The sequence below is a fragment of the Equus przewalskii genome, chromosome 6 (genome assembly GCF_037783145.1).
Source record: "Equus przewalskii isolate Varuska chromosome 6, EquPr2, whole genome shotgun sequence".
NCBI lineage: Eukaryota > Metazoa > Chordata > Mammalia > Perissodactyla > Equidae > Equus > Equus przewalskii.
The window spans coordinates 33,606,827-33,620,017 of NC_091836.1; the positions used below are offsets into that span (position 1 = coordinate 33,606,827).

The 13,191-nt window shown below is 37.7% G+C and overlaps 1 protein-coding gene across 1 annotated transcript; it reads left to right on the top strand.

Moving 5' to 3' along the window:
- The first annotated feature begins 7,460 nt into the window (after window positions 1–7,460).
- On the top strand, window positions 7,461–8,420 carry LOC103551592 (olfactory receptor 8A1-like). Its single transcript, XM_008521116.2, has one exon. It carries the CDS (start codon window positions 7,461–7,463, stop codon window positions 8,418–8,420), a length of 960 nt encoding a protein of 319 aa, XP_008519338.2.
- Window positions 8,421–13,191: the final 4,771 nt, after the last annotated feature.

Genomic DNA, 13,191 nt, shown 5'->3' on the forward strand with positions numbered 1-13,191 from the left:
AAATCTTAGTTCTGTTTCCTCTTCCACCTGTGGAATTCCTACATTTTTAACCTCAAGAAGACTAATTCTTTCCCCCATAAGATCAGTCCTATTTCTTAATGGTTCTAGATTATTTTTAATTGCATTAATTGTGTTTTTCATATCCAGAATTTCTGCTTGTTTTTTTTAATAGTTTCAATCTCTTTGGTGAAGAGATTCATTTTATTGCTGTGTTCCTTGAATTGTCTTCTTGAAAGTCATTGAGTTCCTTATGACAGCTATTTTGAATTCTCTGTCATCTAGGTTGTATATTCTTTGTCTTCAGGGTTGCTTTCTGGAGAATTGTAATTTCCTTCTGGTATGAATTGTTGCTGCAGTTTCTCATGGTATTTGATGAACTAATCTTTTGTTGGGGCATTTGTGGTATTCTTAGAATGTAGATTCCCCATGTTACCACTAGAAGCAAGCAGGAGCAGCATTTCTGGCCCCACCCTGTCTGCAGGAAGCTGTGGGGGTATTATGAGTGCTTGCCACAGTCTGTGGTGCTTTCAGGCACTTGTGTGGCCTCTCCTTGTCAGGCAGGCCTTCCTCACTTGGCTATGTCCACTCTTTAGCACCACAGGGGCATTCAGATCTCCCCCTCCCTGCCAGAAAGTGATCATCAGTGGGCTCAAAGCTACCATGCTTATTCCCACAGCCACTCAGACCCTTTCCCTCTTTGAGGCCTCAGCAGCTCTGTGAGTCCTCACTCGCATGCCTGTGAAGCATTTGCCCCAGCAAGTAGATCTACTGAGGTCTCTGTTTATGGTTCATGGTCCAAGGGGCTGCTGTGATTGGTGGTTTGGGCTTCCTCATTAGAACGCAGGCTAGGGCTGCTCCTTGACATCACAGGGGCATACTGGGTTCCCTCTCTCTGCAAGGAAAGTGAGCACAAGTGGGCTCAAAGCTGCCACTCCCATTCCCACAGCCACCAGACCATGAGAACTTGCACGTGTGACTGAGAAGCATTTGCTCCAGCATGTAGATCTGCTGAGGTCTCCATTTACAGTTTGTGGTCCGTGGGGCCACTGTGCTTGATAGGTGGGGCTTCCTTGCTGGGACCTGAGTTATGAATGCTCCTTGGTGGAACAGGGGCTTGGTGAGCTGCCCCTCCCCACCAGGAGAGTGACCACAAGTGCAGGCTAAGCGTTATTGCCACCTCCTTCTATGGTCGCCCCCATGCATGCTCCCACTTTCTGGTGCTTGCACCAGATTGGAAAGCATTCATATCTGTGCACAGGGCTACTTGGGAGAGCAGGGCATGCTTACCTATCTCTCCCACTTCCGTGGGATCCAGTTCATCCACCCTCCAGATGTATAGCTGTGTGTGTTTCTCAGGCATCCTGTTGTGCTGTGTGGGCTTCCTCTATTGGTCAATGAATGTTCATTAAGTTGTACTTCAAAAGGGGGAGACGAAGGGAATAGCTCACTCTGCCATGTTGCTGACATCACTCTACTGGTTTTTTTTTATTTCTTCAAAGTGTTTTAAAGTTTGTTCTGGCAGCCAGTCAAGCTACTTGTATTTGGCTTGATGTTTTTAAGGCTTGATTTAACCTTTGTGAGTACATATCAAGTATAAGTTTTATTCTGGAATTAATTTAGACCTAATGTTAAGACATAAATCTTCTGGTCTCTATGGAATCCTGCAGGTGAGCAAAGAGATCAGCATACTGACTGGTGTACCACAAACATCTTCACAGTATTGTGTAAGCTATAATAATTTTCAGCTTAAAGTACCCAAGTATTTATTCTTTGTCCAGCTTCATGGAATTTTATCTTACAAATGCATAGCTTATACTCAAAGACACAAGGAGAGCCCCATGCTGATTTCTTGAATTCTTTTTCTGTGTGACTTCAATATGCTTCTCCACATGTTCCAGCTACTTCAGCCTCCTAAAACTCTAGTCTGCTTCTTCTCAGCTCACCAATGCTGCTGTACTTTCTTTGTATATACCTGCTTTAGTCAATCATCTAGAAAGGATCTCTAGAAAAAAAGTCAGGGTTAACACAAGGCTCACCTCATTTGCTCCTCTTCTGCCTTAGATTCAGAAATACCTGTCCAATGTCTAAAAAAATTATTTTACATATTTTGTCCAGCTTCTTAATTGCTTATAGTGGATGGCTTATGGGAGGGGGTCGCAATTCAGATGGTCCTCACCACATTTCCACAAATAAATGAATACTATTATATGATTTCAAAATGAGATAACACACATTTTGAAAATGATACAAGGTATAGAAAAATAATAAAACTCTGAATTAGAAAAACTCATACATTAGGCAATGAAACTCAGAAAATTATTAGAAATAAAAGAAAAAATAATTTAGGAAATCAAGATTGAATTAGAAGTAACAAAAGAGTGAATAAACACAAGAGATAATACCTTAGAAGAAATGGAAAAATAAAGATAAAAAAATAAATGAAGAGAATTAATGAGAAAGTAAAAGTAGATGCAAGGCAAAGAAGATATAATCTACGTACAATAGGAACCCCAAAGGATAAAATCAAAGCTAGAGACAGAACAAATACCAAAAAAATAATTCAAGGAATTTTTCCTAATGCTAAAAAAGAAAGATGAAGTAACATATTGAAAAGAAACATCACCCCTAAGAAAACTGCCCAAAAACAAATATCAAAACGTATCCTAGTAAAACTACTGGTCTTTTGTTAATAAAAAAGATATCCTTTGGGAATAATATAGTCCCAAATTTCCTAGTTCTTTTAGAAATGGCCTACAAACAATAACTAAACCAGAAACAATGATTCTAAATATAGCACCTAAATTTTGGCCATGAAACATCATTTTACCACTAAAAAAAATTGCTTGGAGAAATATTTAATACCTGGAATGAAGAAATAAATGTATGTGATGAGCTCAGAACATCTTACCCTATCAGAGAACAGTTAGTATTAGAGACTAATAGTACCATGTCAAAAAGACTCAAGAGATAACTGTAGAGAATTCTGTAGACCAAAGATAGAAAATTTTGAGCAATAAAAGGATAATAATTGCAATGGACTGAAAAACATAAAACATATTTTTCAACAGTGAAAATATAATGATACTAAAGAAAAATAATTGGTTACCTTCAAAGGATAATAAGAAACCAAATAATTATTTTGAAAATTAGAAAATGAACGAGAAGTAATTGTTTTTATTGGAATAGTGGTGGTGGATACTCAAACATATGCATGTGGTAAAATTGCATTGAATGAAATGTACACACACACACACACACACACACACAAAGGACTATAAGTAAAACCAGGTAAACCTGAATGAGATCAGTAGATTGTATACCAATGGGGGAAACTGCATAAAGGGTACACAGGATCTCTCTACATTATTTCTTACAACTGCATGTGAATATACAATTATCTCAAAATAAAAAGTTTACTTTGAAAATCTTCCTTAGCAACATTTTCATGGATAATGTATTCTTGAAAAGCACATTTTCTTATGAACATATTTCCCTCATGAATGAAAATATATGAGTAAAGACTTCTTATCAGTCTACCTTCTTGTGTCACTCAACCTTCTGCCATTCAACACACTCTGTCTCCAGGTACAGCAGCAGGGTGAAAATTTTACCATTCCTTATGATTTAACATTTCTTTACTGAAGTTATAGTTTGTTTTAGGAAAATATTGAATTTGTTTTAAAAACTCTTTAAAATAAACATTTAAAGACCAGTTGACTATGCCTAATGATGAATAACTAATGATAAGTAACAACAATAACAATAGTAACTGATGATGTTGATGGTAATGACTGAGGTTGTTGTGGTTGTGGTGATGATGATGACGATGATGATGGTGGAGTTACTGTTCATAAAATATTTGAGTGCTGGCATTAGACTTAAGTTTCTCAAACTGCAAAATGACTCTACGAATAAAAAGAAAATTAACACACATGCAAAACAAAACATGATTCACAGCACAGGTGTAAACCAAGATGCTAATTGCTCCTTTAGTAAGGATTCAGTCTCTGAAGTGACTGCATCCCAGGAGAGGTTAGGCCCCTATAAATATATATATATATATGTATATAAACAGAACCCTGCAGTCTCCAAATCTCAGTGACCCATTTATCGTGGCTGTGCAGGCCTCTTTGAGTAAATTTAGGACTAGATATAAATCTGTATGATTCTCTCTTTTCCTGATATTTATTTTCTGATTGTTGAAACCAAGGCATCCTCTATGATTTCCAGGAGACCGTTTGCCATTTTGTCTCAGCACAGGTATTTAATTACACATTTAAAGCGATTGTGGGAGAAAATATTTCTTCTATGACTCCTGTTTCTAATGAAGGTTATTTCTAACCATACGTTTACCTTCACCTCTGTGTTTTTTCTTTGTGTGCTGTGTTCTCATTGGCAGAAATCTTGAGCCTCTGATGGTCTGGTAAAACTACAGGTAATAATTGTAGTAAATGATAGCAAATATGTGGGTCATGTTTGCCTATTTTGTGTTATTAGATGATTATGAGGGCAAAAGTTCAATCAATGCTGATAAAATTTTCCCATCTGCGCTGTGCAGAGTGAATGCTGTTCAGTCTGCACTTCTTTGTAAAGCACTTTGATTTCTGGTAATGGCAATCCTAGGTGGACTTCCTATGTTTCCTATTGTTTTAACAGGTGCAAATTGGGTACAAGGGGATATGTAAGATTTTATTAATCTATTGTTATCTAGAAGAAATTTTTCTCCCTTGTAACAAATGGAAATAATACTAAAAGATCTTAGCTATCTCTGATAGTAGTTATTACGAAGTTAAATATCTCACCACCAATAATTTAACATATAAGATTTACAATGCACTGCAAATTTTCTTGTCTTCATGCCACATACTAAGAATTTAAAGAGTCTTACACCAGGGGCTGACCCTGTGGCTGAGTGGTTAAGTTCGTGCGCTCCGCTGCAGGCAGACCAGTGTTTCGTTGGTTCGAATCCTGGGCATGGACATGGCACTGCTCATCAAACCACGCTGAGGCAGCATCCCACATGCCACAACTAGAAGGACCCACAACGAAGAATATACAACTATGTACTGGGGGGCTTTGGGGAGAAAAAGGAAAAAATTTTTTAAAAATCTTTAAAAAATAAATAAATAAATAGTCTTACACCTAAGAAAATGAAATACAGTTAGTGCCAGAGTTATTATTACAGGAATCAATGAGACAATGTTTTTCAAAGACCTACACTTAAAAGGCTGGTTACAAAATGTTTTTTTAAAAAATACTTATACATTCATACACATGTAAATATATATATGCATAGAAAAAAGTCTAGAAAGGATAGTCATTATGAAGTGTTAATCTCCAAGTAGCAGAAAAATAGCATTTTATTTTTGCTTATTTGTATTTCTAATTTTCTAAAATGCATATAGGTTGCTTTTGTTAAATGCACCTGAGATAGGAAAAAAATTTACCCTCTATCTCCAAAAATTTAATAAGTTAAGTTGACTAAATAATGATAAAGTGCTACACAAAGATAAGCTACAGCAAAACTATATTGTTTAGTGGAAAGAAAATAGACTGGGGGTCAGAAGTCCTGGGTTTTAGGCCCAGTTCTGCCTCTTGCTAGTTGTATGACTTCGGGTAACTTATTTAACTTTCAGAGCTTCAATTTCCCAGTGAATGGAAACGACAACATAACATTCCTCTTTTTCCATATGCTATGCAGAAACTAACACAAGTCTAAGCATGTTGTCCCACAACATTTTTAGAGCTGTAGGTGTGGAGATTTATAAGGACAGACACTTGGGCCAAGGGAAGAAGCCCATGGTCAGGAGAGAGCAGTTTGAGTTCCAAGTCTCCAGTGATTAGTAGTCCTCAGGCAGGTCACTCAGTGTCTGGCGCTTCAGTTTTCTCACTATGAAAATGGGAATGATAATACTACTATGAACACATTTCTTCTCAAACCCAAAAATTTTAGGAGGAGTTTGTGAGATTGACCTTTGAAGAGTATTACACAAAAGTTAGTAATTATATAAGGAAGCGATTAAAATAGTGAGAATTTATGGTTTTAGCTTAAGAAATGCATCTCAGAGACAGGAATGTCTATAGGTATTGTATCTGTCAATGATGATAGATCACCCTAGGGACATATCTATAATTTAGTTCATTGCCATTAGGGAGATAATGAGGCCATGGTTTAATACTATGATTGATAATAATAAAAATAGTAACAATAATAATAGCTATTGAGCACTTACTGGACTATACTCTGTGCTAGGGCCTAGGCTGCACCACTGATCAATTAAACCAGAACCTCTGTGGGTGGAACACAGGCATCAATACATTTCTTTTTCTTTTTGGTGAGGAAGATTCACTCTGAGCTAATATCGGATGGCGATCTTCCCTTTTTTTTTTTTTTCTTTTTTGCTTGAGGAAGATTAGTCCTGAGCTAACATATGTGCCAGTCTTCCTCCATTTTGTACATGAGATGCCTCCACAGCATGGTTGATGAGTAGAGTAGGTCCGTGCCCTGGATCTGAACCCGCAAACCCGAGCCACAAAGCAGAGCACGTGGAACTTTAACCACTTGACCATCAGACTGCCCCCAAGGCATCAATTCTTTTTAAATGTTCCAAAGAGTTATAATATAGAGCCAATGTTGAGAACCACTGTCTTATAGCCTTAAGTCCAGTGAAAAACTAAGAATAATTCCATATGCCTAGTGACAACTCACATTTTTATAGGAACTGAGTACTTCAAAAGAACTTTCTAAATATTATTATCCCATGTTAGTGGTACAACCACTTTTGGAACTGATATCACTAATTTCTTAATCTTTCAGATACAGAAATTGATTGTACTCAATGATACAGTTGTAGCTACCATATAGCCCTCACACTGCATCAATTTGAGAAAGGTATTCATATGTTCACTTTCAGTGAATATTTAGGAATTGCATAGATGACAGGGAAATTTCATGTCTGAAGCAAAATATATCTCAAACTACAAAATATGAAATATGGTATTCATTCCTTATAGGGCAAAGATTCTCAAACTTTGCCTGCATCAGCATCACCTGGAAAGAGTGTTAAACGTAGATTGCTGGGCCCCATCCTCAGAGTTCCTGATTTGATAGGTCTGGAGTGAGGCCTGAGCATTTGCATCTCTAATGTCTCCAGATGCTTCTGCTGCTCCAGGGATTGTACTTTAAGAAGCATTGCTCTAGGATATTTGAGAATCAGGAAAGTGGTAAAAATTCCAAATTTTGCCCCTTTTTCCTCTTATATTGATGATCTTTGAAACATCCAGAATCTGCTCTCTCTCTCTCAGAAAACAATAGGATGAGGGGAAGATGCAGCACGAAAGTATCCAGGATTGCTCTGCTGACCCCGAGTGCTCAAAACTAGTTTCACCTAGCAGTTCAAGATGCAGCTTTTCATGAGATTCTTCTCTCCCCTCCCCACAGGGCTCCCAACCAGAAAACGATGGCTGCAGAAAATCACTCTACAGTGACAGAGTTCATTCTTGGGGGATTAACAAATCAGCCAGAGCTCCAGCTCCCCCTCTTCCTCCTCTTCCTTGGGATCTACTCAGTCACCATGCTAGGGAACCTGGGCATGTTCACACTGATTTGTCTGAATGCTCAGCTTCACACCCCCATGTACTACTTCCTCAGCAATCTGACACTTGTGGATCTCTGCTACTCCTCTGTCATTACCCCTAAAATGCTAGTGAACTTTGTGTCGGAGAAGAACGTCATCTCCTATGCAGGGTGCATGTCACAGCTCTACTTCTTCCTTGTGTTTGTCATTGCCGAGTGTTACATGCTGACAGTGATGGCCTATGACCGCTATGTCGCCATCTGCAGCCCTTTGCTGTACAACATCATCATGTCTCATCAAGTCTGCTCTCTGCTGGTGGCTGTGGTCTATGCCATGGGGCTCATCGGCTCAACAATGGAGACTGGCCTCATGTTAAAACGGTCGTATTGTGAGCAACTCATCATTCATTACTTTTGTGACATTCTCCCTCTCATGAAGCTCTCCTGCTCTAGCATCTATGATATTGAGGTGACAACTTTCTTTGTGGGTGGATTTAACATCATAGTCACCAGCTTAACAATCTTTCTTTCCTATGCCTTCATCCTCTCCAGCATCCTCCATATCCACTCCAGAGAGGGAAAGTCCAAAGCCTTCAGCACCTGCAGCTCCCACCTTGCCATTGTGGGATTATTTTATGGTTCTGCTTCGTTCATGTACTTAAAACCCTCCACGGCCAGTTCTCTGGCCCAGGAGAATGTGGCCTCCGTGTTCTACACCACAGTGATCCCCATGCTGAACCCCCTAATCTACAGCTTGAGGAATAAAGAGGTAAAGGCTGCTGTGCAGAAAACACTGACGGGAAAACTCTTTGGATGTAAATGTCATTATTCTTTCTCAGGTTGAAAACTGGGATAGAAATATAGGCAAGAAGTCCTCTAAAATTTTTCACTCACTGGAATGGGGAACAACCACTTCTCAAAGTGACAGATTATGTGCATTTACTCATCTTTATTCTTCCCTTTCTCCTTCTCACATCTTTCATGCCTTACTCTGCTTAAGTCTTTGCTGGTTTTAAGCTCACTTTTTTTCCTTTTGAGATCAATTATTTGTTTCTTTGTTTTTCCTTGGCCCTCTGGTAAACATGTATCTATCTTTATTGTAACGTAACATAAATTTAGAAATTTTAGCAATGAGTTTGAGAGCTCTTCATTGATTTATCATCTTCTGTAGAGAAAAATATTACCCAAATTAATTGTAATTTGCGCTTGAGAGAACACAAAACAAACGGAGATGTATTTGAGGTCCTACTTTCAATTATTTTAGATATATCTTTGTTCACTGACAGAAAAGAATGCAAACATTTATTTAGACCAACTAGGAAAAATCAGGCTCTCTTTAATGCTTAAACTATAACAACAACTGGAAATTTATTATCACAAATCTAGGTGAGCTCAATGTTAAAAAGAAAACTAAATTCTCAGAGAAATGCATATTTTGCAGTAGTGTCATACGGTAAAAACTACATAGGCTTTGTGATCAAGCTAACTTTCATCCAAACTCTGATGCCTTCAATTACTGCAAAGCCAAGGAGATAGAACTAGGTTCTTCTGCAGAGTGAAAGAGTTGCCAGTGCAAACCGTGAAAGAAATATGAGGGTCCTACAGGAAGCCAGTTTTATAAGAAGAAGGGAATAGATGGAAAAAAAGAGAGGACCTAGATTTCCTTTCTCGGTCCAGACTTTGAGAAGTAGATAAATCCAAATGTGATCTCTTGCAGTGAGGGTAAACAGTGTTTTAAAATATGGGTTTTATTATTATTTAGGTATGGCAAAGTCAACAGATCTGCTGATGACTGCCATTGAAAAGATTGTTTGTGAGAAAATATTTGCAAAAGGCATATATGATAAAGAACTGTTACCCAAAATATACTGACTCTTGCCTCTCTATATAAACTTTAGAATCAATTTGTGAATATCCACAAAATAACCAAATGGGATTTTGATTGGAATTGCATTGAACCTATAGATCAAGTTCAGAATAACAGACATCTTGACAATATTGAGTCTTCCTTTCCACAAACATGGAATACCTTTCCATTTATTTAGCTCTTTTATGATTTAATTCATCAGAATTTTGTAGTTTTCCCCACATAAATATTGTATGTATTTTGTTAGATTTATACCTAAGTATTTCATTTTGAGGAGTGGTACTGTAAATTGCATTGTGTTTTTAATTTCAAATTCACTTAGTCTTTGCTGATACATAGAAGAGAGATTGACTTTTGTATGTTAACTCTGTATTCTTTAACCATACTTATTAGTTCCAAGAGTTCTTTGATGATTCTTTCAGATTTTCTGCATAAGCCACTATGTCATCTGTGAATAAACACAATTTTATTTATTCCTTCCAAATCAGTATAATTTTTATTTCCTTTTCTTGTCTTACTGCATTAGCTAAGACTAATTGAAAAGCAGTCATGAGAGGGACATCCTTGCCTTTTTCCTGCCTTGGTGAGAAAGCTTCCAGTTGCTCACCACTAGGTATGGTGATAGCTGTAGGTTTTGTGTAAATGTTCTTTTTCAATAAAGGAAGCTTTTCTCTAGTTTTAGTTTACTGAGATTTTATATCATAAATGGATCTTGGATTTTGTCAAATGCTTTTTTTGCATCTATTGATATGCTTATGTGATTTTTCTTCTTTAGCTTGTTTATGTGATACATTACATTAATTAACTTTTGAATTTTGAACCAGCCTTGCATAACTGGGATAAATCTCACATAGTCACAGTGTATAATTCTTTTTATACATTGTTTCTATATTTGCTAATTTGATTTGCTAATTTTGGGGGGGTTGCTGCTAATATTTTGTTGATTACTTTTGCATCTATATCCATAACTGATATTGGTCTTTAGGGTTTTTTTCTACTGCCTTTGCTTTAAGTATCAGGATAATGATGACCTCTTAGAATGATGTAGGAAGCAATCCTTCTGCTTCTACCTTCTAAGAGAAATTAAAGAAAATTGGTGTAATTTCCTCCTTAAATATTTGGTAGAATTCACCAAAGAACCCATATGAGCCTAGACGAGATGGCCAGAGTTGCTTGGAGTTGGGTATTTCCTTTGCCACACTTGGAAGGCTAGAGCCAGCTGGACCTTTACACTCTGAGGCCTGCCAGGAAAAGCCCTCATAATTGCCTATTGTCAGGCCTGAAAGATCATACATAGATTTTTGACCTGGAGCTAGACTCCTCAGCCTTCAGAGCCTCTGCAAGCCTTTTCTCTGAGTCCATCCTTCCAACAGCAGACCAGACTGTTGTGTTCACTCCATCAAGTGGTGAAGCAGAAGCTGTATGCAAGGGATGTGGATGGCAATTGGGCATGTGGACTGGAGTTGTTTATACCTGTGCATGTGTAGGCCCCTCACATTGTACAGAGAGTGGGAGTGAGAAGTAGAGGGAGGATGCTGTGGCCCATGGGCAGGCACCTGGGAACCAGGGAAGCTCTGCCTGTGCTACCACTTTTTGGCGTGGAACTTTAAAGATTCTCAAGATTGTAAATTTGAAACTGGCCTTCCAGAATTATGAAAGCAGTTTGTCAAGGTAAGAGGCAGGAATATATGTTATATAACACTTTATTAGCTATACTTTTTATTTACTTTTTTTGTGGTAAAAAAACACAACATAAAATTTACCATCTTAACTGTTTTTAAGTGTATGGTTCAGGAGTGCTAAGTATATTCACATTGTTGTGAAATAGGGCTTTAGAACGTTTCACCTTGCAAGTCTAAAACTCTATACCCATTAAACAACAAGTATCGTTTTCTTCCTCCTTACAGCCCCTGGTAACCACCATTCTACTACTGTTTCTATGAATTTGACTAAATATCTTATATAAGTGAAATCACATGGTAAGTGTCATTTTGTGACTGGCTTATTTCACTTAGCATCATATCCTCAAGATCCATCTATATTGTAAATGCGACAGAATTTCCTACTTTTTAAGGCTGAATAATATTCCGATGTATGTATATACGACATTTTCTTCATTCATTCGTTGGTGAAGGACAATGAGTTGCTCCCACCTCTTTGCTTATTGTGAATAGTGCTGGGATGAACATGGGTGTATAAATATGTCTTTGAGGTCCTGCTTTCAATTCTTTTAGGTATATTGCTGAAGTAGGCTACTGGATCATGTGGTAGTTCAATTTCTAATTTTTTGAGGAACCTCTATACTGTTCTCCATAGCAGCTGCATCATTTTACAAACCCATCAAAAATGCACAAGTATTCCAATTGTTTCTATCCTCACCAACACTTGGGTGGTTTCTGTATTTTTTTTATTAGTGATCCAAATAGGTGTGAAGTGATATCTCATTGTGGGTTTGACTTGCATTCTCTGATAATTAGTGGTTCTGAGCATCTTAAATTTGCTTATTGGCCTTTTATATATCATCTTTGGTTAAATGTCTGTTCAAGTCTCTCTTAGTTCTATTCAGCTGCTATAACAAAATGCATGGATTAAGTGTCTTATAAAAAAAAACATAAATTTATTTCTCACAGTTCTGGAAGCCTCCACAAGTCCAAGATCAGGGACCTACCACATTGAGTGTTTAGTGAGAGCCCACTTACTGGTTCATAGATAACCATCTTCTTACTATAACCTCATATCGTTGAAGGCAAAGGGAGCTCTCTGGGGTCTCTTTTATAACCGTGTTAATCCCATTCATGAGGTCTCTGCCCTCATGATCTTATCACCTCCAAAAGGGCCCAACTCCCAACATCATGACAATGGGGATTAGATTTCAACATATGAATTCTAGGAGAACATACACATTTTGTCTATAGCAAAGTCCTTTTCCCATTTTCTAATTGCGTTATTTTGTTATTGAAATGTAGGAGTTCTTTACACATTCTGGATTTTAACTTATCACATATATAATTTGTAAATATTTTCTCCTATTCTGTAGTTTTCTTATTTGCTCTATTGGTTGTGTCCTTTGATTCACAGAAGTGCTCAAGTTTGATGTAGGCCCATTTGTCTGTTTTTGCTTCTTTACATCCACATCCAGAGATATTGATTGCATGACTTAGATGAAGTGCATAACAAACCCTGTCACACAAATAGATCCTGGATAATGGTCACAACTCTTCCCTTTAGACTTCCCTTTTCTTCTTTCAATGAGTCATACAAACATAAACAAATACACACATATCTATCTATTGCTTTAGATTGTAATTCAGAAAATCCAGAACTCCTATTTATGAAAACATGGGCCATTTGGGAATTTGGATTTCTGATTCTCTTCCTTGTCAGTGATGTTTGCTTACTACACTTCCCAAGGATATTTCATCATCTCCCCACTGTCTCTTTCTTCAACCACTGATGGGGAAAAGAGTTGTTTCTCCTCTTTCTGGAAGTTTACAATGGAGAGTAAGAAGCTCTCCCTCAAGACCAACTCCCTTCCTCTACATCATTGTTCTCCCTCTCCTCTGTTTCAGAAATCCAGACAGAAAACCTTCTAAAAATGTCAGCTATCCCAGGAAAGAGTTACCAAATTACAGGCAAACTGCTGCGAAAATGCAAAGTCAACAGAGACACATCCCTGTTGGTCAGCCTCAGAGTCCAGGGGAGCCTCTGAGAGGAAAGAGTTACCAAATCAGAAGACTAAGTCAGAACA

Excerpts from the sequence above, each read along its gene's own strand:
- LOC103551592 (XM_008521116.2), top strand. The coding sequence starts at position 7,461 with ATGGCTGCAGAAAATCACTCTACAGTGACAGAGTTCATTCTTGGGGGA.